The following is a 24,378-nucleotide window of genomic DNA, read 5'->3' as shown; positions in this document are numbered from 1 at the left end:
CACACACACACACACACACACACACACAGTTTAGTGCCTCAGTAATTTAGTAAAGAGTCGTCTGGCTGTTATCAAGTGTGTGCTACTCAAAAAAAACACACACTGCACTGATCAGCAATATTGTGTAGAAATAGAATTAGTCATTTGAAAGTAGGAAATCATTTTCAACCAACAATACCACAACCCACCTTTTACCTTGTTTCACACTCAACCCTGGACATCTGAGTGATTGGTCCGGTTTATAAGGTGGGAGTTCATTTCAATTTCATTCACTTCAATTCAGTTTACAGTTTAACTTTAGAACAATTTAGAGTTAGATTGCTGATGAACAAGTCAGAGTGTTCAGTTTATTCATTGTGACACTTTTCCCCCTTAAATGTTGGGTGAAGATGGTTTTGAAAAATTCAGGAAAATAAAAGCAATGAAATGTGAAAAATTGTGACATTAAAACTGTGACATTTCTGTTCATTTCTGCATGACCTTAATGGAGGCAGTGAGTTTGTAAACCTGCTAATTAAGCAGCTAGATAAATGCTAGACCATTAAATGCTAGATTCTACATTTTGAGGAAGTGTGGGTTCTCAATATAAAGTCTAAACACACAAACACACTCATTAGGGTGAAGACTGAAGAGCCTCATCTGTATTCCTCTTAACCTCTCTTGGATCAGTCTGAAGATAAACACTTGAAATACTGGGATTCTGAAAAAAAAGCAGATGTATAAACACTTTTTTTTTCACAGTAAACAAACACACACAAACAAACAAACAAGCAAACACACACACACACACACACACACACACACACAAACATACATCTGCTATTCAGAAACTTCTGCAACTTCAGTGTTTGGTGATTTATGATAGAAATTCTTTTTAGTATTTTTGCTCTCACTAACATTCCATTGCTTAATTTATTATTGAACATTAAAGCTCAACATGCACAAACTTCCTACTGTTGATGACCCTTGCTGCATGTACACACACACGACTGCTTTTGAATTTTGTACATTCTGGTTTTGATCACTCCTGTTATTTAGGTATTGTATTTGTTTTCTACTTAAGTATTTCTGTACCCTCGATTTTGTTCATCCCTGCTGCTGTAAAAACAGAGTAAGAATATCTTTATCAGCCTCTATAACTAAAGAAATGTGCAGGTGATATAGCTAAGTGTAAAAAATAATTATCCTCTCTTACAGGTTTAAACTGGTCACTGATCTTATCCCCTGCCTCTATCCAATGCCCCATTCATTGGAGCAACTATGCCAAACGTCTTCAGCAGGTTGAACCTAAGCAGTGCCTACAACTTGGATATCCACATATCCACAACTGAGACAAGTTGGAAGATGACCTTTAGCACCAAATTAATGATATTCTAAAAGAACAAAGAACACAAAAAGCTGGCTTGCACCTTGGGCCAATACATAAACACCCTGAGCCCTCAAAGGTTTTCATGGTGGAAGTGGATGCCTTTAAAACTGGTGTGTGGGGCCATCTTATCAAAGAAATGTGGTGATAAACTTTCTGCAGCTGAACACAACTATGACATTGGCAATAGGGAACTCCTGGCTGTAAAACAATGCCACCACCGGCAGGAGGGGCCCCCTTTCGGGCCCCCTTTCTGTTTAAGTTTCACAAAACCTAAAGAAAATGAAGTAGGCCAAAATACTGGACTATTGCCAAGCATGCCAGGCTGTGGTCTACAAAAGGTTTTGGTTTTCCATCTCCTACAGGCTTGAGACCAAACACTCATAAGCTGACACTCTTTCACATTTCTAACCCTAAAAATCACACAGACTGATTACTGGCTGGTGCCATTTTATGTATCTGTCTTGTACTTTATTGTATTGCCTGTTTGCATTGTCTTTTGTTTTGCAATGTCTGCACACATGAACTTTATGTAAATAGGTCAGTTTTACTTTTGTATCTTTTAGTTCTTAGTTATTTTATGTAGTGCTGTGTATTCAGTAGCATCAGGGTCCTAGAGGACTGTTGTTGCATTTAACTGTGTGTACTGCATCAGTTATAAATGGTAAAAATGTCAATAAAAGCTTCTTGACTTGACTGTTCAGCCCCACTCAGATATACCCCACCACAGTCATGATTTGTAGGGGCTATAACCTGTTACATTGATCAGGAGATAGAGAGCACACCTGAGGCGAGAGAGGCTCCAAATTACCCTGCACATAAATAAGTATGTGACTTCCTATCTCAGAGATGAACTGATCTTGTGCAATGGAAACCACCAGCTCCATCAGGAAAAATAATGGTTGAGTGGTAAGTTCATCTTGTTATGCTCCTCATGTGCCCAAGCTTAAGTACCCTAAACACTACCTGCAGACATGAACGCTTGCTCACATTACTACAGTGGTCATATAACTCCACTTACCTCATCACTGATAGCATTAGAACTTCATCATTTAGCAAGATGATGACCCCAAAAACATTCAATAGTTTGACCATGTCACTGGGTGCAGGCTTGAAATTCTGATCTATTTCATAGTTGTCTTTTGGTCTCAAGCCCAGTGTATAGCACAAACAAAAGAACTGGCCTTGCTGAAAGCTTATGTAATCACAATGTAAAGGGCATCAAAATATAATAGTTGCAGAGTGGAACGAGAGCCTCCTGAGCTACAAAAATCTATCCTAGTGCTGCTAGTGGAGAGAGTCTCTCCATCCTAATTGAAGATTTTTTAAAAAAATCCTATATTTTGATTTAATACCATAGCAAAACTCTCTAGGAATTTGACTGTCACAGGAACTGAAAAGTGAAAAATGTAAAGCCAGACAATAAAATAGCTAACCCTGTAGATAACAATATTATCTTCAAGATACACTGGTTTACTTTTAATAATCATGAACTTACCAGCATACTTGATCCCTTGCCTACATTTTTTTTAAACAAATAATACCAAAAACAATTATGTCTTTTCTAAAATAAGCAGTTCTTCCCTTAGCACTGGCTATGTAAATCTTTTAAACTAGCGGTTATCAAACCTCTGATTAAAAAGCCTGAGCTCGACCATGTCAGCTGTCCAACTATAAGCCAATTTCAAACCTCCCATTAATCTCCAAGATCCTAGCACTGGTGAAAGTGGTAAATGGCCTGTTATTGGCCTCTGATCTCCTTGCTGGTGTTTTTGATCCCATTGATCCCATTTTTGATCCCATTGGTGTTAAAGCGACAGCTCTCTCCTGACTCAGGTCTTATTTGACTGGTCGATATCAGTTCATACATCTAAATGGTGGCAACTTTAAACAAACTAAGGTAATGTTCGGGGTTCCGCAAGGTTCTGTTTTAGGCCCATTGCTTTTCTCCCAATATATGCTAGTTCTTGGTGCAATTATTTATAAACATGGTATGAGCTTCCAATGATGGGCTAGGGTTAGTTAAGTCAGCTCAGTCAGATGTGAGACACCAGTTTAATAAGACTGAAGACTGTGTGAAGGACATCAGACAGTGGACACTTACTAACTTCCTCCTGTTTAACTCTGACACACAGAAGTTCTTGTACCAGGACCACAGACAGGCAGAAGTAAGCTTTCTGATTACAGAGTAACACTGGATGGTCTTTCTATTACATCATGTGCAGCAGTAAAAGACCTCGGTGTGATTATTGACACCGGTCTCACATTTGAAGCTCACATAAATAATACCACAATGTTAGCCTTCTTTCATCTCAGAAATATTACTAAGATAAGAAATATTGGTTTTTCACCCATTGTGCTATAACACAAACCCTGTAGTGTCTCAGATAACACACTCTCACATATTCATATATTTCCACTACAATAACACACACACACACACACACACACACACACAGAGACATATTCAGAGTGAGACATGCAAGACATAAATATTTACAGTATATATAAATTGAACATAAAGCACAACATTGCTTTTTTTCTACACACACACACACACAAACACACACACACACACACACACACACACACACACACACACACACACACCTCTCTTTATTCCCCACAACTGTTTCCAATCATTAGGTTCCTGCATGTCTACACCCGCAGGCTTTGATTACACCACTGTGTGTGTGTGTGTGTGTGTGTGTGTGTGTGTGTGTGTGTGTGTTTGTTTATTTTCTTTCTTCTTTATCTTATTTTCATTACAAACTGAAATTCAATCATATTTTGATTTTTATTGCTTCTTTAACTTGCAAATAAAATTACTCTTCAATCAAAAGTATTAATTTATTTATATTGATTATTATTCATTTTAATTTTATTTGTATAGTGCTTTTAATACTGGACAGTGTCTTAAAGCAGCTTTACAGAAATCTAAAAGGTTAGAATAAAAAAAGTTGAAAATAAAATTTATATATATCTTTTAAATTATTTAAACAAAAAGTGATTTCCCACTTAATTAATCTATGAAATTGTATGTTACTTGTCCGCTTTTCTGTAAATGAAACAAAACGTAAATGTAACAATAATTATTATTGTTGTTATTGTTGTTGTTGTTGTTGTTGTTGTTAACTAATTAAATTATAGTTTTTACTCCATAGAAGGCAATAATGTCAGTTCAGTTCTTTAGTTGTTAGTTTTTTACTAAAATATAACAACTGAAATTAAATCAATAATAGGTTTTATAAATGAATAAATCAATCATGTTTCATTACTACAGTGTTAAACAGTCTGATCAAACAAAAACAAATTTTTTGTTTATATATTATGTATTAATAAATTATTAATACATTTGTTGTCTTTGTATTTCTGTGCATTTTACTTTATAGCTGCTAGACAATTCTTATCCATGTTTATTTATTTATCACTGGATTGTTTATGTATAGAAAGGAGCATTTTTGTTTGAATGAATCTTAAATATGAAATTTATTGTTAGGCAATAAATCTGTCAAGCAGCAGCAGGATGATGCTTTAATAATGAAATTCATATCTGAATTCGGTGTAAACATAAAATCTCACTTTTACGTCAAGAAAGAAAGAAAGTAAAAGAGACGCTTATACATCATACTGTAATATGTCTGTAACTGATCTAACCATAGTGTGAACAGTGCCACATATTATTATTATTATTATTATTATTATTATTATTATTATTAATATTATTATTATTATTATTAATATTATTATTATTAATATTATTATTATTATATAACCCAGATACACACACACACACACACATGCACACATCCATCACTGACTCACCTGTAGCACTGTGCGAGTTTTGATGTTTTGCGCTCGTGTCCTTGCAGCGGTTATTCACAAAATCCCACAATGCACTGCAACAGGTTTGTGTCCTTGTTATGAAATTTACAGAATACCCACAATGCACCTTGTTTCACACAAAGGATAGAGTCAAGATTTCAGGAGTGTTGATGATGTTTACAGATGAATGGACTTGAAATAGCCTTTAGGATATCAGTGGCATCATTAAGGAGCTCATAATAAACATGTTCACAACAAACAGGAAGTGGACCAAAGAGTCAGAAACACACTGAATTATGAAGAATAAATGAGGAAAGACTTTTGTTTGACACTAGACTTAAGAATAATATGAAGAGACCTGGACAGGATGAGGGAGGTTGTCATGGTAATAGGGTGAGCTTAGTGCCTGTAGCATGAATTAAAACTATGAACCCCAGCTGAGTGTCTCTGGCTGAGGGGTGTGAATCAGATGAGGTGTTGGAGTTAGTGAGTGGCAGACATGGACCAGGCTCCCTCCATTCTCCACACAGAGAAGGCATAGCTCAGTCTCTCATGTGCCAGGTAGTTACAGCTTGCCATCTTGGCATCCATCTGTCCGTCATCGCTTTGCAGTACCTGGTAGAGGAAGTCAATGTAGCGTGAGGCAAGTTTGAGGATCTGGATTTTGCTCAGTTTGTCAGATGGTAACGTGGGGATGATTTTCCTGAGTGAGGCAAAGGCATCATTTAGAGACTGCGTGCGCTGACGTTCTCTCACGTTAGCAATGACTCTCTGAGAGTGAAGATCCTCAAACTGCTGAGCAGGAAGTGGAGAAACCGAGCTCACCAATGGCACCAGCAAAGATGAGGAAGAGGATGAAGAAGGAGATGGAGAACTTTTTTTGGGACGTTTAGAGGTGGATGGAGTTTTATCCTCAGCCAGGAGATCCACGCTAAGCTCCTTCTTAGGGCTTGTCAGTCGTTTTCGAGTCACAACAACGGGACATTTATTATTGTGGCGTTCCTCGTCCTCATCCCGGGGAATCACTCCACCTTTGGGGAAATCTCCACAGCTGTCCTCCTCTCTCATGGCAGTCTTCTCTCTGATCTGTGTGTTCCTCTGGTCCTGATCTACTGCTTGTTTTTCCTCTCAACCTAAACATAAAGAAAAAGTTTGAATTGAAACATTTCTGAGATTCAGTGTGAGTTTTAAAAAAAAATCAGTAACTAATAAAATAATACAGTACCTGTGTACTTACTGCCTAAAGATCAGAATTCTGTTGTCGATCCTTCAGGCAGCTTCAGTCTTTACCACCATCTGGTTTCCAGCAAACTTATAAAGACCAGCTTGGACCTCACAGACTCCACCCACCACCATCACTCATTGGACACGTTTAGGGACACACCCAGCTCAGAGGAAATGAGATGAATGTTAAGACATCACTGATTGGAGGATGAAATTGTGGAGGTGTGATAGGAAGGACCAGGCCAGAGTGTGTGTTTTGCCGCTGTAGCTTCTCCTGAAGTGGTGTGTCTTATTAAATCCAGATTTTACACTTCGAAATCACGTCTACACACAAAAAACACAACACTTTTCTGGATTAAGATTTAAAGATGAACTTAAATGTTCAGCATATTATTAGAACTGACTACGGAACAAGTGGAGCTGCATTTCTTTTTCTGACCTTAAACTTTCTTAAATTCAACCTGAAACTCAGAACTGAGAGGACCCTCAGTTGCCCTCTCTCTCTCTCTCACACACACACACACACACACACACACACACACATTTATAACTTATCTGGGAGGTGGGGGAAAACCAGAGAACCTTGAGGAAACCCAGACAGACACAGGAAGATTCTGTGAAACATGGGACTGAATTTATTCTCTTTACTGCTGACTGATATAGAAATATCATCATAGCTGGCCATCAGTGCTAGAGGATCAGGAGGAGTGTGATGCAGCGCAGGGGTTAAAAAGTGCTTTGTACAGTAGGTGAGTATCTGACACGGCAGCTACAGGATGTCAGTGAAGGGTGTGTGACAGTGTGGTGGTAGAAGTTGCAGAGGTTAGATGGTGAGTAGAAGGTGCAGTTGTTTAGTTTCAAGGGTCCTTGTAGATGACAAGATCAAGGCATGAAGATTTTCCAAAAATGTAAAGCTACTCAGTTACATGTTACATCATCTCTGACATGTAGCTTTATGTGTTATTAAACAACACCTTTTATTTAATTTAATACATCTCTCTCTCTCTCTCTCTCTCTCTCTCTCTCTCTCTCTCTCTCTCTCCATTTGCTTTTTATTCTTCAGTTAACTCCACAGCTGGGAGGAATGTCTGCTCTTGTCCTGTGTCCAGCTTTTCATCTTGTGACACAATCTGATGCTCACGAAGACTAAAAAACACATGGATTTCATTTTATTAATGTCTAACAGAACGTGTGCTGGTGCAGAGACTCCATTGATGATCTGCTTTATTTGGTTAAATTTCAGTGTGCAGTCAGAACAGGATCAGATCTTTATTTACTTTAGTTACACAGATCACAGAGAGTAATTAGAGCAGGCTGAAAACATCTAGAAGGGAAACATCTTTTCAGGCTTTTCATTTCACTTCCTTATTTCATATACATTTACTGAAATGAACTAGTCTTAACATTCACAGCAACATTAATTAACAATAATATTAACACTGACATTAACAATGGCATTGACTTTAACATCAGTTAGTCCAGAACACAGCAGCTAGAGTCCTAACTAGAACCAGAAGATATGACCATATCACCCCTATCGTATTCACACTGTATTGGCTCCCAGTCAAGTTTTACATTGATTATAAAACACTATTACTAACCTATAAAGCACTTAATGGTCTCACACCACAGTACCTGAGTGACACATCCTACTTCATTCACGGGGTCCGTGAGCGGTCCACAGTAATATGAACACTGAGGAACCTGAAGCTGTTGACCTTCACCATTGGTGTCCTGTCAGTAGTGATGTGGGTTACTCCCTGTCCTGTCTCCTTGAAGTCCACTTCAAGCTCCTTGTACTGTTGTGTCATCCATAAATTTGACAGTTTGTCTATAAGGACTACATGAGAGGGCTGAGAACAGAACATTGTGGGGTTAAAGTGTGGCTGCTATCTGTAGACAGGAAGTCCATGCTTTAGCTGCAGATATTCTGCCTAATACTCAAGACCTTGGAGGGCAAAATGGTATTGAATGGTTTGTGATATTGTTAATTTCACATATGCTGTGTGTCGTGGTGTTGAACTGTGTTTCTGTCTTGACTCTGTAGTGGCATTTTGCTGTTCTGATGCTTTTACGGAGGGCAAAGCTGGCATGTTTATACTCTTCCACATTGCTGAGATTAGAGAAGCAAAGATTTACGTCTTTAGGGCTGTGTGAACATCACGACGCTACAAACACTTCAAGATGGCGAATGTGGATGCTGTGCTATGAGCTACGACCCAGTTCAGCAGTTTGATTTTATAAAATATCAACATTAACTAACATTAACAAGGATTAAGAGAAACATTAGCAGTAACTAACTTTAACATGTTCCAGATATTTCTCTTTTTTCTTTCTTTCTTTCATCCCTCTAGTCTTGTTTTTCAAATTTCCGCCTTATTAAACTGAAGCTGAAGCGCACTGAGTGTCTTACAGAGTTTTCCTCTGTCATGTTTCAATTTTTTCAAGTTCACTTTGAAGCTGCATTTTTTCAAAAATCCCCCTAATGTCAGACAGAGTGTGCATCTGGAGTGCACTTCATTCTTACGGATCACTGTTGGAAATTATTTAGACCTGAAACAGCTGCAGGACCTGTTTCACTAACTCTCATACCAAGTGCACATAACTCTGAAAACAAGTGCACTTCTTCTGATAATTCTTAAAACCAAATGCACCCAGTAACTCTTACAAAACCCCACTCTTATGGAATGGCCTTCCAATTAGTGTTTGGGACTCAGACAGTCTCAGAGTTAAAGTCCTGGTGTTCTGAATTCCCAGAGTTTCTTGTTTTTAGACCTGATCCTTCCTGATGGTCTACTACTGTTTAGAGTCTCACTGCTGCTGTGGATAGCACCATGTGGACAGCCTGGAGACACGTGGGACTGCTGTGGATAGAACCACTTGGAGACCAGGATGGTGGCTTTGAACTGCTCTTGGGTATTGGGTTTTGCTCTCCGGTCTTTAGCATTAAACATCTGAAGTGGTCTTCAGCAGGAAGGAATTAGAGATAAATCTATAATGTACTTAGAAATTATCATTTATATGTTGCTCATAAACCACTGGTTACACAATGATAATGATTTATAATCCCACTCTGTGTTTATAATGATTTATAATCCCAATGTCAGTGCTTATAATGATTTATAATAACACTCTCAGTGTTTTTAATGATTTATAATCCCACTGTTGGTGTTTATAATGATTTATAACTACTCTCACTGTCTGGTGTTTATAATGATTTATAACTACTCTCACTGTCTGGTGTTTATAATGAATTATAATCCCACTCTCAGTGTTTATAATGATTTATAATCCCACTGTCAGTGTTTATAATGAGTTCTAATCCCACTCTCTCTGGTGGTTTATAATTATAATGATGAGTATTTTAATGGGGGGCACGGTGGCTTAGTGGTTAGCACGTTCGCCTCACACCTCCAGGGTTGGGGGTTCGATTCCCGCCTCCACCTTGTGTGTGTGGAGTTTGCATGTTCTCCCCGTGCCTCGGGGGTTTCCTCCGGGTACTCCGGTTTCCTCCCCCGGTCCAAAGACATGTATGGTAGGCTGATTGGCATCTCTGGAAAATTGTCCGTAGTGTGTGATTGCGTGAGTGAATGAGAGTGTGTGTGTGCCCTGCGATGGGTTGGCACTCCGTCCAGGGTGTATCCTGCCTTGATGCCCGATGACGCCTGAGATAGGCACAGGCTCCCCGTGACCCGAGGTAGTTCGGATAAGCGGTAGAAGATGAGTGAGTGATGAGTATTTTAATTCAGTTTTGAATTATCTTAGTGTTTATACTTAACTCCTTACTTTTTACACAGGTTGAACACACCGGCAATAGCAATAGGATCCTCTATACTCTAAATACTTAGTGGATATCGCTAACATTTTATTTGTTTTCCTAGCGTCCGCTTCTAGTTGGTTAGCATCACTAGCCTGTTAGCCCGGTTACCGCTAGTTCTCTACACCTTCTCACACCTTCTCACTGTTGTACTTGCCCTATAACACCATGTCACTTGTGTGTCTGCCTTTGAGTGCAGGTGAGGACAAGTTCGAGCTGCACTCGGTGGAACTGGAGCTGAAGGCCGTGGAGAAGCAGATCCGTGACCTACAGGTGAAGCAGGCCCAGCTGCATAAGCCATGCTGGAAGCTTCCCGGTCAGTCGCTCACCTGTCTCAGGTAAATCCACGGTGTGAAATTAGTACTCCCTCCACCTCTACTCTGTGTGTTTCTTTGTCTAGGCCCAGCGCACCCAGGAAGCAGCCTGCCCAGGTGTTATTTACTCTAGCGCCAGGGAACCACGGACCCTGGGTGCAGCAGCAGAGGAAGATGCGAACCGGGCCCCGGTCAAGGACCTCTCCCCCTCCCCCGCCACCCGTGTTCGAGATCCCCACCCGGAACCGCTTCGTCCCCGTTTTTGCTCTAAATGAATGGCAACAGTCATGGTGTCACACTCAGAATTTACTCTTTATTGATAACTGGAATGTTTTCTGGGAGCACCCTAAGCTATTCCGTGCTGATGACCTGCACACCAGCAGAGTTGGAGCAGAAATCCTCTCGGACCACATCTCCAGGGTGCTGCACACCTTCTGACTTGTAAACTACAATTTAAATCTAAATTTCAATAGCCATCCTTCACCTCAACACATTGACACAAATGCACACACAGCTCATCCTACAGAAACTGTGTCTGGTCCCCGAGTAGTGAGATCAAAAAGCAAAGAGAAGTTCTCTAAATACTCTTACTGTAATTAGACCAGAAAAATGCCTAAGAAACAAAAACAGTTCCTAAAGTTTGGGCTTCTGAACATTAGATCACCCAAAGCTCTTATAGTAAATGAAATCATCTCAGACAAAAAGCCTTACTGCACTCTGCCTTACTGAAACTTGGATTAAACCAAATGACTACATCGGTCTAAATGAGTCTACACCATCAGGATATATCTATAAGCATGAGCCTCGTCAGACTGGTGGTGGAGGTGGTGTTGTCACTATCTTTAGTGATTACTTTACTGTTACTCAGAGACATTTTTATTTTCAAAAGCATATGGCTGCTGGAATATTTGTAAGATTTTTCTGTTTGTTTGTTGTGTGTTTTTCTGTTGTTAATGACCTAATGGAAAGCACATTGGTCGACGGAAGTTGTAATTAATTGTGCTATAAATAAATTGTCATTGTCATCATACGCTAGATTTAATAATATCACACAGAATAGACGTCACTGATATAGATATCATACCACAAAGTGATGACATCACAGACCATTACCTCATACTGTACACACTACCTGTAGAACAGACTAACTGTGTTGCACCACGTTATCGACTCGGTAGAACTATTATTCTGACCACTGAAGACAGATTCACAAATAACCTGCCTGATCTGTCTGGACTTCTTACTGAACCCTTAAACACAGACGATCTAGATGTAATGACTAACAGCATAGACACTATATTCACTAGTACATTAGACACTGTTGTCCCATCAGATTACAGAAGGTTAGAGATAAAACACCTGCACCATGGTATAATAGTCATACTCACACCCTCAAGAGAGAAACAACCTGTAACCTCGAGCCAAAGTGGAGAAAAACTAAATTAGAGGTTTTTAGTATTGTGTATAAGGACAGAATGTCCAGCTATAGACAGGCTCTAAAAGCTGCCAGGGCTCTGAGCACCTGAGCAAACTCATAGGAAATAACCAGAACAATCCCAGGTTTTTATTAACACAGTGACTAGATTAACAAAAAAACAGAAATCTGAACACACTATTATTCCATCACAGTTCAGTAGTGAGGACTTTATGAGATTCTTCACTGATAAAATTAAAAGCATCAGGAACAAAATAGTTGATGTTCAACATATGAGAGCATCTTATGACCCAGTGTCACCTAAAGCTCTACACTCACAACTACAGTGCTTTACAAGTACAGGACAGGAAGAGTTAGATAAACTTATTACTACAGCTACAACAACAACTTGTTCACTAGACCACATTCCAACTAAAATACTGAAAGAAGTGTTATATAAAGCTAGTGAGAATCTTCTTTATATTATTAACTCCTCACTATCTTTAGGTTATGTCCCTAAATCCTTCAAGTTGGCAGTTATTAAGCCCCTCATTAAGAAACAGAATTTAGATCCTAATGAACTATTAAATTACAGACCTATTTCACATCTATTTCACATCTCATCTTAGACCTATTTTTAACCTATTTCACATCTTCTGTTTATGTTTAAAATACTAGAAAAGTTTGTGTCTGTTCAACTGAGCTCCCTCTTACAGGAGAACAATATACAATATCTTTGAAGAGTTTCAGTCAGGTTTCAGGCCCCAGCACAGAAACTGCACTTGTTAAAGTTACAAACGACTTGTTCTTAGCTTCGGACCAAGACTGTATGTCACTATTAGTTCTACTTGACCTTAGTGCTGCATTCGACACTATAGATCACAACATTCTCCTAGATCACTTACAAAATCACAGGTTAGAATTAAAATTCTAAGAATTAAATGGTGAATCCTCCAGTTTATTACCAGTTAATTATGGGGTCCCTCAAGGATCAGTTCTAGGACCTCTGCTTTTCTCGATATACATGCTTCCATTAGGGAACATTATTAGAAGACATGGTATGAATTTCCACTGTTATGCTGACGACACAAAGTTATATATCTCATCAAAACCAGATGAAATAGCTGAATTGTCTAAATTAACTGAGTGCGTTAGAGAGATAAAAGACTGGATGAGCTGTAATTTTCTGATAAGACAGAAATACTACTTATTGGTCCAAAAACCAGTACACAGAAACTCTCACACTTCAACTTCCATTTAGAGGGATGTACTGTTACTAGTAGCTCGACAGTGAAAGACCTGGTGTTTATTAGACAGTAACTTGTCTTTAAAATCATATCACCATATTACAAACACAGCCTTCTTCACCTTAGAAATATTGCCAAGCTGAGAAACATCCTGTCTGTATCTGATGCTGAGAAGCTAGTTCTTGCTTTCATGACCTCTAGACTGGACTATTGTAATGCATTACTAGGTGGTTGTCCTGCATCTTTAATAAATAGGCTACAGTTAGTCCAAAATGCAGCTGCCAGAGTTCTCACTAGGACAAGAAAGTATGACCATATAACCCCAATTTTATCATCTCTACACTGGCTACCTGTTAAGTTTAGAATTGATTACAAACTGCTGCTACTTACGTACAAGGCTCTTAATGGTTTAGCTCCCATGTATCTAACTAGTCTTCTAACAAGTTACAATCCTTCACGCTCTCTGAGATCACAAAACTCAGGACTTCTGGTAGTTCCCAGAATATCTAAGTCTACTAAAAGTGGTAGAGCGTTTTCTTATTTAGCTCCCAAACTCTGGAATAGTCTTCCTGATAGTGTTCGGGGATCAGACACACTTTCCCAGTTTAAATGTAGATTAAAAACTCATCTCTTTAGTCGTACACATAATACATCCCATAATATTGTGCTCTATTACATCAGACCAAATGCACATTATCATCTAGTGCTTGTTAATATTATAAACAGCAGATACGTTAATTCCTCTCCGCTGCTTCTCTCTTTCTACCCATCCTGAGACATCCAGACATTGTACCAGCTCAGATTGTCTTCCGTGTGATGAAGATATTGGACCTCCACTGAGATGAGGGCGACTCTGTGAGGATCCTGAGACATCTACAGATCTACCAGCTCCAGTTAGACTCTGTGATACTAAAGAGGAGATCTGAACTCCATGTGGTCTTTTACACCAATACAACATTTATCAGACTGTATATTTATAATCACACCCCCAGTGTCACCCATATGAGGATGAGGTTCCCCTTTGAGTCTGGTTCCTCTCAAGCTTTCTTCCTTTACCATCTAAGGGAGTTTTTCCTCCCCACAGTCACCTGAGTCACCTCAGACTTGCTCATTGGGGATAAATACAAACACATTGTGAACTAAATATATATAATATTAATCTTGAATTTTGTATTATATTAATCTTTATATTATTCTTTATAATAACCTTCTGTTCTATGTTTATGTTCTGTAAAACTGCTTTGAGACAATGTCAATTGTAAAAAGTGTTATACAAATAAACTTTGAATTGAATTGAATAATCCCACTTTCTCTGGTGATTTATAATGATTTATAATCACACACTCAGTGTGAGGATGAGGTTCTCTTTTTACTCTTGTTCACCTCCACATCTGATGAACTCATTCGGGATAAATAATTTATATTCTGTAACTTTATAAACCTGTAAAGCTGCTCTGAGACAGTGTTTATTGTTTAAAGCACTTTACAAATAAAAATGATTGAAGTGAATTTTAAAACAGCAAGACGTATCAACGTAATAGTCTGTATCTACACATGTCACTCAGCAGCTCCGCCTAATGGTAATGTCCATCATTACATTTCCTCCCATTTTCTTATTTACCTTTTTTTTTTGTTAGGGTTTGTCCCAAAAAACCTCAGACCAAGCATGGTTTTTGAATTTCCATTTTACAAATGGATATAATTTAACTATTTATATTAATTAATTGTTATTTCTATTATCTCTGCTCTCCTAAGGCTCACTGTTTCTTTCAGGAAGTGTGTGTTAGTGTTTATTATCTAAGGTAAAGATGATAAGCAACAGTAACATGATCAGAGTTGATAATCACTCAGCAATAAGGAAGCACAGAGTTCAGTTAGTGATTAACTTCAGAGTCTAAAGCAAAGAGAACGTCAGGGTGAGGACGAGTTTGTCACGACCTTCACACTGAGAAAGTAAGCGTTTTCATGATTTAAGTTGGTGTGTGTGTGTGTGTGTGTGTGTGTGTGTGTGTGTGTGTGTGTGTGATTTAGTGATTATGTAAATAAAAAAATAAAAGATCAGACTGTTTATAAAAATGGTGAGAACTCTAGAAGGTTCTAGCTTTTCGGTTTCCTCCCCCGGTCCAAAGACATGCATGGTAGGTTGATTGGCATCTCTGGAAAATTGTCTGTAGTGTGTGATTGCGTGAGTGAATGAGTGTGTGTGTGTGTGTGCCCTGTGATGGGTTGGCACTCCGTCCAGGGTGTATCCTGCCTTGATCCCCGATGACGCCTGAGATAGGCACAGGCTCCCCGTGACCCGAGATAGTTCGGATAAGCGGTAGAAGATGAGTGAGATGAGTGAGTGACTATAATGACTAGAGATGAGCCGGCTGAAACGAGTATCCGGTACGGATAAAGCATTTCTGCCGAGTACGAGTATTATACGAGTAATACGAGTCAATATCTGTGCTCGGATTGAATGAAAATCATCATTGGGTAGCTGATTGTGTCAGCGTTCTGTGATAGGCTAGTCACAGCGCCCCTCCCCTACAGTGATAGGCTAGTCACAGCGCCCCTCCCCTACAGTGATAGGCTAGTCACAGCGCCCCTCCCCTACAGTGATAGGCTAGTCACAGCACCCCTCCCCTACAGTGATAGGCTAGTCACAGCGCCCCTCCCCTACACACATACAGATGTATTGTGTTGCTGTGTCTCGCTCTGCTCACTCAAAGTCACACACAGAACAGCTCTCTGTCTCTCCCTCAGTCACTCGGGTTCGCGGGTCTTTTCCGTTAACGTTTAGGGTTTTTTACTTTGGGTTGTAACGTTAATAATACGTACTTACTAACCAGTAGAGTTCAGGTAAACGTGGGTTCGTTTTAATGGGTTCGTTTAGTGTTATAAATATTACAAATTAATTATTACCGGTTAAAGCCCTGCCCATTTCAAGACAACCTCGCCTACTTCCGGGTTAGGCCCCACCCACTCCGAGTACAGATACAGATACAGATAATTCATATGGTTAACAGATACGGATACAGATACAGATAATGCTGTACTCGCTCATCCCTAATAATGACTGTGTACAGTGAGAGTATAATAAGAGTGTATGTCTGGACTGCATTTGAGGTGTGTGTGTGTGATCATAACATACCTGTGATTAGAAGAACCCTTTATTTGTCACATAGCACAGGGAAATAATTTTTCCCAACATATTCCACCTTATTTGAAAACCTTTTATTCACCATCTGATGCTGTAGTTTTAATGATATAGATATACTTCTGATGCACATGTGTCCATTTTAGGAGGTTTTTTTGAGCTACAGGAGTTAGAGCAACTATGCAGCTTCATCAGCTCCATACACAGCAAGATGTGATGCTCTTTGTGATCTAACTCCTTTACATTTACATTTACATTTACAGCATGTGACAGACTCTTATCCAGAGGGACGTACATAAGTGCTTAAATCTCTAACATTGAATACATTAATGCTGGATCACTAAGTTACATACTTAAGATACCATGAGTTTAAAACATTTGTTCAAAGTTACAATGAAAAAGTGTCAAAGGTTTTTTTTTAATAAATGCAAAAGATAAGGAAAGAAGTGCTAGTTGAAGTGTTTCCTGAATAAGTAGGTCTTCAACCGCCGCTTGAAAATATCCAGTGACTCAGCTGTCCGGACCTCTAGGGGAAGTTCATTCCACCACCTTGGTGCCAGTACAGAGAAGAGTCTTCTAGTATACTTGCCTCTTACCCTGAGAGATGGTGGAACCAGTCGAGCAGTGCTGGTAGATCGGAGGGTGCGGGGTGCAGTGCGAGGAGTGATGAGGGCTTTGAGGTAAGAGGGAGCTGGTCCATTTTTGGCTTTGTAGGCCAGCATCAGTGTTTACTGATTTACTGATGCTGTGTTTACCAGCATCCTTTACCCCTATTAGAGCCCATTCACTTTATAAGCAGTATGTGCTACAGTAGCTCGTCTGTGGGATCGGAACAAATGTGCTCCCCCTGTGCATTAGTGAGTCTTGGGTGTCCATGACCCTATAGCTGGATCACCGGTTGATCTTCCTTGGAGAACTTTTGGTAGGTATTAACTACTGCATAACCAAAACACCACATAAGACCTGCTTTTTTGGAGAAGCTCCGACCCAGTTGTCTAGACATCACAGTTTGTCTCAGTCGCTCAGACACTTTTTTCTGCATCTAACACATCTAAAACTTTGTCACATATACAGCCATACACAGTACAATATATAATTAGGTGCTTTATTGACTGTCATGTGTGTGATGTGAATGAGGTACAGGAAACTGTCCACTCTCTAACCACTGTGGTAATGCTGAGCTGAAGCAGCTGGAGTTCATCTCCTGCTTCTTGCTGAAGTCCACTAACAACTGCTTTGTCTTCCTGACATTCAGGAAGAGGAAGTTGTCCTGGCACCAGTTCTCCATGCTTTTAATCATGGTCAGAGAACTGTGTTAGCAAACTTGAATATGGTGGTAGAGTTTGAAGAAGCCACACAACTGTAGATGTACAATGAGTACATCTACGGCACAGGACTGGAGGGCTCCAGTGCTGATGAAGAAGGTCTTTTTGTCAGGAAGTTGGAGATCTGTTGACAAAGGATGGAAAAAATCCCAGGACCCACAACCTGGTGGTGAGCTTGTAAGGTATTATGGTGTTAAATGCCAAACTTTATTCAACAAAAATCATCTGGTTTGTAGTGGGTCCAGGGTGTCAGCTAATGAAGAGTTGAAGTCTCTAATAAGCCTTTGAAAGCACTTTATCAAAATGAAGATAAGGGCTACTGGGCAATAATTGTGTTCTCAGGAAGAGTTGGTTTTCTTTGGGACAGGAACAACTGTTTAAAGTATTTAGGGTGTTCAAGGGAGAACTTTAATATGTCTGGTGTTAGCAAAAATGCTGGAAATGTTAACTGATCAAAGAACCCTGCTAGCCTCAATGCTAGCATAAAAAGTCTTTATCTTTTCTTCCAGGGAAGCATACACATTTTTTTTGTTTAGAGGACGGTGTCTTGTAGTTTTTCATGGTTCTCAGTCCCTGCTGCAGGCTCCTAGAGCCACCCTGTGGAAAATCGTGTTTCTTCCCCTATTCCCACTTCACTTACATCCATGTTTTGAGTGTCTCTAGAGCTTTACCCTGGCCCTGAGGTCGTCAGACTGAACTTTGGCTTACAGAATGCCAGGGTAGCATAGTGAACAGGGAGCACCAGTCCTCAGCCAGTCCTCATAATGCAGGCTTGTTTCCCTCAGGGACGCCTTAGGCCACGACTTTCAATTTACAATTCAAAGGCAAGTCTTTCATTATTCTTTCTGTATCTTGCTTGGCCACCAAGAACACACTGTAAAAATGGCAACAGGTTAGTGGTTTTAATATGATTTATAACTCTGGATATATATTGATATTTTTCAGATCTGTTTTTTCCCCTCTGTGTTGGACTGTGTGAGCAGCGATGAGTGACAGTGAAAACGATAGTGAAATTTACTTCTCTGTTAAAGTGAGTGCTGTTTTTTCCCTAATAGCAGGGGTTTGTTAGCTAGAGTCAAAAATAATTGTATGTGTGTCTGTGTTTATTCCCCAGTTCCTTGGCCGTGTCGAGGTGACGTGTCCGGTGGGAATGGAGATTCTGATGGAGGCTGCAGCAGCACTGCAGGTCCTCACATTCTCAATTTATTAATAAATTATCTATTTAACATGAAAATTTATGCAAAGTAATGTAATGTGGTATTTCCACATTAATGTAATGTGCTGTTTCTCTTACAGAAAGAGAAGAAGAAAAAGAATAAAGTTCACCTGTTTCTCTCCAGAAGATCCATTGATATCCTGGAATTTAAGACTAAAGTAAAACTGCCCACCCCCCACCCCCACCCCCACACACACTCTCTTTACATTTATAGATACATACAAAGTCAGTAAAAGGAATTGTGATTTAAAGTAAGTAATGAATTATGCTCATTACTAAATTAGTCTAAATTAGAATACAGAAAAGTAGTTTAGCATTTTATAAAAAAAAATAAAAAATAGTATGCTATATAAAAATATAATATTCATTATTTTTCTGAGATGTTATTTAGTGTGCTGTATGATAGTAGTGGGTTGGATTTGGGATCTGTTAAACACAAAATATTTTGCCTCCTTTCTCAATACAATGTGAGTAGTTAATTAATTCTATGATATAATCATTCTCACCATTCTAAATCTTACAATAACCTTCTGTCTCACTCTTACTTTCACTGCCTGTTTGTCTGTTAGTTCATGAAGTACTCCTGCACTCTCTCGTCCGTGTCTTTCTGCGCTGTTCATCAGATTCAATCCAAACTGTTCGGCTTCATGGCGAAACACCCGGCTCTCGACTCACACCACTGCTATGTCTTCCAGAGCACAAAGTTTGTGAGTAAGATTTCTTTTTCAATATATTTAGTATAAATTTTAGGGTTATTTTATGTGTTCTATTTGATCCTTAAGATCCTTTTGACCCTTCTTGAAGTCTCACTTTTAGAGATCAGCAAGGCCTTTAACCCTCAATTGTTAGTCACTCTGGATAAGGATGTCAGCTAAATGCCAGAAATGTAAATGTAAATGACTGCTAAGCTAGATAGCTAACTAAGCTAATTATAATCAAATGGGTCTGATAGTAACATTGTAGTGAGAATGTAATGAAGGATGTAAAAAATGAGAATGAAAATGTCATAAGATCTAATTAGTGGTTGGCTGATCAGTGTAGTTCACTAACAGGTAAGGGTAGGAGATTACAGCTACTTCCGGGACAGCGGATTCACCTGGCACATGTGTCAGGGCATCCAGGCGGTCACAAACTACCTCCCTTTTGGATGTGCTAAAAGACTTCTAAAGACGTCTACATTTGGTTTGAGGTGCAGAACGACTTGGCGAGGAAGACCATCACTCCTCCTGTTGACCAGGTGCTCTGTTTAACCACAGCTGATTTGAGTAGAACTCAATGCAGAGTTAACCCACGGAAGCCTGCTGGACCAGACAATATTCCTGGCACAGTGCTCAGGGAATGTGCAGAACAGATAGCAAATGTCTTCACTGATATTTCCCTGAGCAGTGCCATTTTTCCTACATGCATCATCCCATCACACTCTACACTCACACGCATAGTGAAGATGTGCATCGAGAGGCTCATCATGAAGAACATCAAGAACCTGCTGCAACCTTTAATGGAGCCCCTGCAGTTTGCCTTTGCAACCCTCCATCTGGACCTCATCCATCTGGACAGAAAGGAAACTTACATACGAATGCTGTCTATCACTTCAGCATAAACACAATCATCCCTCAGCACCTGACTGAGAACCTGAGCCTGCTGGCCCTGAACTCCTCCCCTGCAACTGGAACACCTCTGGATTGGAAACAGCATCTCCAGCTCCACCACACTGAGCCCTGGGACCTCTCGAGGCTGTGTAGCACAGATCGAACCATATCATCAAGTTTGCTGATGACACAACCGTAGTGGGTCTCATCAGTCAGACAACGAGTCAGCACACAGAGAGGAGGTGATACAGCTATCTGACTGGTGTAGAGACAACAACCTGTCTCTGAATGTTGACCAAACTTATGAGATGGTGGTTGACTTCATTAGAGCACAGAGCGACCACTCTCCACCGAACATCGACGGATCCCACACACATTTTTCACCCTGCTGCTGTCTGGAAAAAGGTACCAAAGCATTCGGGCCTCACAACCAGACTGTGTAATAACTTCCTCAAGCCCACAGCTCCACTCATATAAACACGGTTTATATGATGTTTTACACATTCAATTCAACAGTCCTGTAGTGTAGTTTATTGTCCGTCTGTCTCTTGTTTTGAAGTATTTACTCTAAGTTGCACACTATGTACTGCGTCAGCTATATATGGTTGAAATAAAAATAAAAGTTTCTTGACTCTTGACTTCATGCTAATTTGCATATTCCTAAACTCTCTTTTCTCTTCAGTCTCACCTGTTGGTGTCAGTGATGTGTGATGCTGTCAAGGCCAGCAGACGCTCGGACAGCGTGAGGGGAAGTCGTGACCTGGTGGTGGAGGCTCTCAGACACAAGGTGATGTCTATGTCACAATACTGTTTTGTCCACTCCCCCTTAGACAGGCCCACCAACCACCTCAAGAACTGTCCCATTACAACTTCTCTCTGTACTCTAAGTGCACTGGATAATCTACACAAAAATCAGTAAAAGGTGAACTAGATAGTGATCAGCATTTGGTTTGGAAAGTATACAGTGTTTTTTATTCTGGCTATTTCTTATGTTAAAATGTTGATTCCACGTTTGGACCACGTTGATGGTCATAAGTGCAGTTTGTGATGTTTATATAACATCAATGAACGATTTCTGTTAAATAAACGCCGTGTGTCGCCACCTGGTGGGTGTAAAGGACCTTCAAACGGTCAATCTTTTTTTTTTTGCAGCTATAAAAAAAATTAGGAATGGGGATAATAATAATAATAATAATAATAATAATAATAATAATAATAATAATAATAATAATATAATTGATAAAGTCTGACACATTTTTATTATTTAGAATCACTGATATTTAACACGTTTCATTCAATTAAACTTTAAAGTGAAATGAACAAATATTAATATTCAGTGAATTGAATGTGTTAATGTAAAGAATTTTTTACATTGTAAATAGATTATATAATGATCAATAATACACTGACTGGAAATGATTTTATTAAATTATACATTATGTAAATTTAAAAGAAAGTATATCAGATATAATTAATGTATTTATTAAACACAATTCTGTTGTATTTTAATCTCAGTTTATATAAATTTTATTCTCTTTAAGCCTGTAATTATACTGTATAGTAGGGATGAGCGAGTACAGCATTATCTGTATCTGTATCCGTATCTGTTAACCATATGAATTATCTGTATCTGTACTTGGAGTGATTGGGGCATAACCCGGAAGTAGGCGGGGCTTGTCTTGAAATGGGCGGGGTTTTAACCGGTAACCAGCTGAAGGTTTAAAAAAGAAAAAAAATCTCCGACAGGCAGAGACGCAATGCGAGTCGCATTCTACCAAGCAAGCACCACGTCTGAACGAACCCACGTTTACCAGAACTCTACTGGTTAGTAAGTACGTATTATTAACGTTACAACCCGAAGTAAAAAGCTGAAGAAACCCTAAACGTTAACGGAAAAGACCCACGAACCCGAGTGACTGAGGGAGAGACAGAGAGCTGTTCTGTGTGTGACTGTGAGTGAGCAGAGCGAGACACAGCAACACAATACATCTGTATGTGTGTAGGGGAGGGGTGCTGTGACTAGCCTATCACTGTAGGGGAGGGGCGCTGTGACTAGCCTATCACTGTAGGGGAGGGGCGCTGTGACTAGCCTATCACTGTAGGGGAGGGGCGCTGTGACTAGCCTATCACTGTAGGGGAGGGGCGCTGTGACTAGCCTATCACTGTAGGGGAGGGGCGCTGTGACTAGCCTATCACTGGAGGGGAGGGGTGCTGTGACTAGCCTATCACTGTAAGGGAGGGGCGTTGTGACTAGCCTATCACTGTAGGGGAGGGGCGCTGTGACTAGCCTATCACTGTAGGGGAGGGGCGCTGTGACTAGCCTATCACTGTAGGGGAGGGGCGCTGTGACTAGCCTATCACAGAACGCTGACACAATCAGCTACACAATGATGATTTTCATTCAATCCGAGCACAGATATTGACTCGTATTACTCGTATAATACTCGTACTCGGCAGAATTGCTTTATCCGTACCGGATACTCGTTTCAGCCGAGTATCCGGCTCATCTCTACTGTATAGTAACTATTAAAATATCTAACTATATACTGTGTGTGTGTGTGTGTGTGTTCTACAGAATAAATTGCTGCAAAGGGAGAATGCAGAACTAAGAAATAAACTTCAGGGGAAAGCAGGAGTAAATTCACACACACACACACACACACACACACTATTATTGTTTAATGTTTGTCACTGTTTGTAGAGCTTTTCTGACACTACTTTTCATTCAGATAGACAGCTCTGAGGAAGAAATGGATAACTCTGAAACAGATCAACCCACATCACATGGTCTGTACACACACACACACACACACACAAAGTTCATTCATTCATTCATTCATTCATTCATCTTCTACCACTTATCCGAACTACCTCGGGTCACGGGGAGCCTGTGCCTATCTCAGGCGTCATCGGGCATCAAGGCAGGATACACCCTGGACGGAGTGCCAACCCATCGCAGGGCACACACACACTCATTTACTCACACAATCACACACTAGGGACAATTTTCCAGAGATGCCAATCAACCTACCATGCATGTCTTTGGACCGGGGGAGGAAACCGGAGTACCCGGAGGAAACCCCCGAGGCACGGGGAGAACATGCAAACTCCACACACACAAGGTGGAGGCGGGAATCGAACCCCGACCCTGGAGGTGTGAGGAGAACGTGTTAAGCCACTAAGCCACCGTGCCCCCCACACACAAAGTTAGATATTTTAATAGTTACTATATAAGTACGGGTTTAAAGAGAATAAAGTTTATATAAACTGAGATTAAAATACAACAGAATTGTTGTATAAACATTGTATATATAATTATTGTTGTTATTGTTGTTACAGTGAGATTCAACTCAGGCAGAGATGCAACCTCTTTGCAAAGAAACTTCTAAGTGAGAGAGTGTGTGTGTGTTAAGAAGTGGTGAAGCCCCCCTGCATAACTGAAACACACAGATGAGTGTGTAAGCAGTGATGTCAAAGGACTGGATAATGTTTGAGACAAGCTAGAGAGAAACTGATTTTAATATTATATATTAATTTTAATGTATTAAACTACAATAATCTCTAATTAAACCTCCTCAGTCTGCCATTATTCACTCAAGAAAAACACACAGAAATTAAAATAAGATTATTTTCATTGCTTTTTTCCAAATAAAGTTCCATGATTGCCACAACTGATAATAATAATAATAATAATAATAATAATAATAATAATAATAATAATAATGTACACTATGTAGTTCACTGTACATCCGGTAAATAAATGTGTAACTCAAATTTCTACACCAGTTATTGTTGTTGAAATATCACAAAGAAACTGCTCTATTTTACTATTTTTTATTGAAGAGAAAACTCTTCATCTTAGATGAACGTAATTACAGCTCCGGCCCAGAGAGGGCAGT

General features: G+C 39.7%; 2 protein-coding genes across 4 annotated transcripts; one reads left to right on the top strand and one right to left on the bottom strand.

Moving 5' to 3' along the window:
* Nucleotides 1–114: 114 nt before the first annotated feature.
* twist3 lies at nt 115–6,553 on the bottom strand. Its single transcript, XM_060894129.1, has 3 exons — nt 6,417–6,553; nt 5,192–6,324; nt 115–700 (listed from the first exon to the last, which is right to left on the bottom strand). Exon 2 carries the CDS (start codon nt 6,257–6,259, stop codon nt 5,675–5,677), a length of 585 nt encoding a protein of 194 aa, XP_060750112.1. The 5' UTR covers nt 6,260–6,324; nt 6,417–6,553; the 3' UTR covers nt 115–700; nt 5,192–5,674.
* Nucleotides 6,554–15,071: 8,518 nt separating this feature from the next.
* LOC132861827 (PTB domain-containing engulfment adapter protein 1-like) lies at nt 15,072–24,049 on the top strand. Of its 3 annotated transcripts, XM_060893414.1 has the most exons (10): nt 15,072–15,160; nt 18,338–18,498; nt 18,620–18,704; nt 18,789–18,860; nt 18,971–19,048; nt 19,460–19,597; nt 21,162–21,266; nt 23,055–23,114; nt 23,209–23,266; nt 23,819–24,049. In XM_060893414.1, exons 3-10 carry the CDS (start codon nt 18,660–18,662, stop codon nt 23,866–23,868), a joined length of 606 nt encoding a protein of 201 aa, XP_060749397.1. In that variant the 5' UTR covers nt 15,072–15,160; nt 18,338–18,498; nt 18,620–18,659; the 3' UTR covers nt 23,869–24,049. The 3 variants fall into 3 exon arrangements, with proteins under 3 accessions (XP_060749397.1, XP_060749395.1, XP_060749396.1); XM_060893412.1 differs by lacking the exon at nt 18,338–18,498 and having other exon boundaries at nt 15,082–15,160; XM_060893413.1 differs by lacking the exon at nt 15,072–15,160 and having other exon boundaries at nt 15,894–18,498.
* The last annotated feature ends 329 nt before the right edge of the window (nt 24,050–24,378 follow it).

Source organism: Tachysurus vachellii, chromosome 19 (genome assembly GCF_030014155.1).
Source record: "Tachysurus vachellii isolate PV-2020 chromosome 19, HZAU_Pvac_v1, whole genome shotgun sequence".
Taxonomy (NCBI): Eukaryota; Metazoa; Chordata; class Actinopteri; order Siluriformes; family Bagridae; genus Tachysurus; species Tachysurus vachellii.
The sequence above is the reverse complement of the archived record's forward strand: the minus strand, read 5'-3'. Positions and strand labels throughout refer to the sequence as shown.

Bases quoted from the DNA above. Each gene is read 5' to 3' on its own strand.
- LOC132861827 (XM_060893414.1), top strand. From the start codon at position 18,660: ATGAGTGACAGTGAAAACGATAGTGAAATTTACTTCTCTGTTAAA. The intron at 18,861-18,970 runs GTCCTCACATTC...TTTCTCTTACAG, and splicing joins AGGCTGCAGCAGCACTGCAG to AAAGAGAAGAAGAAAAAGAA. The intron at 23,267-23,818 runs GTCTGTACACAC...TTGTTGTTACAG, and splicing joins AGATCAACCCACATCACATG to TGAGATTCAACTCAGGCAGA.
- twist3 (XM_060894129.1), bottom strand. From the start codon at position 6,259: ATGAGAGAGGAGGACAGCTGTGGAGATTTCCCCAAAGGTGGAGTGATT.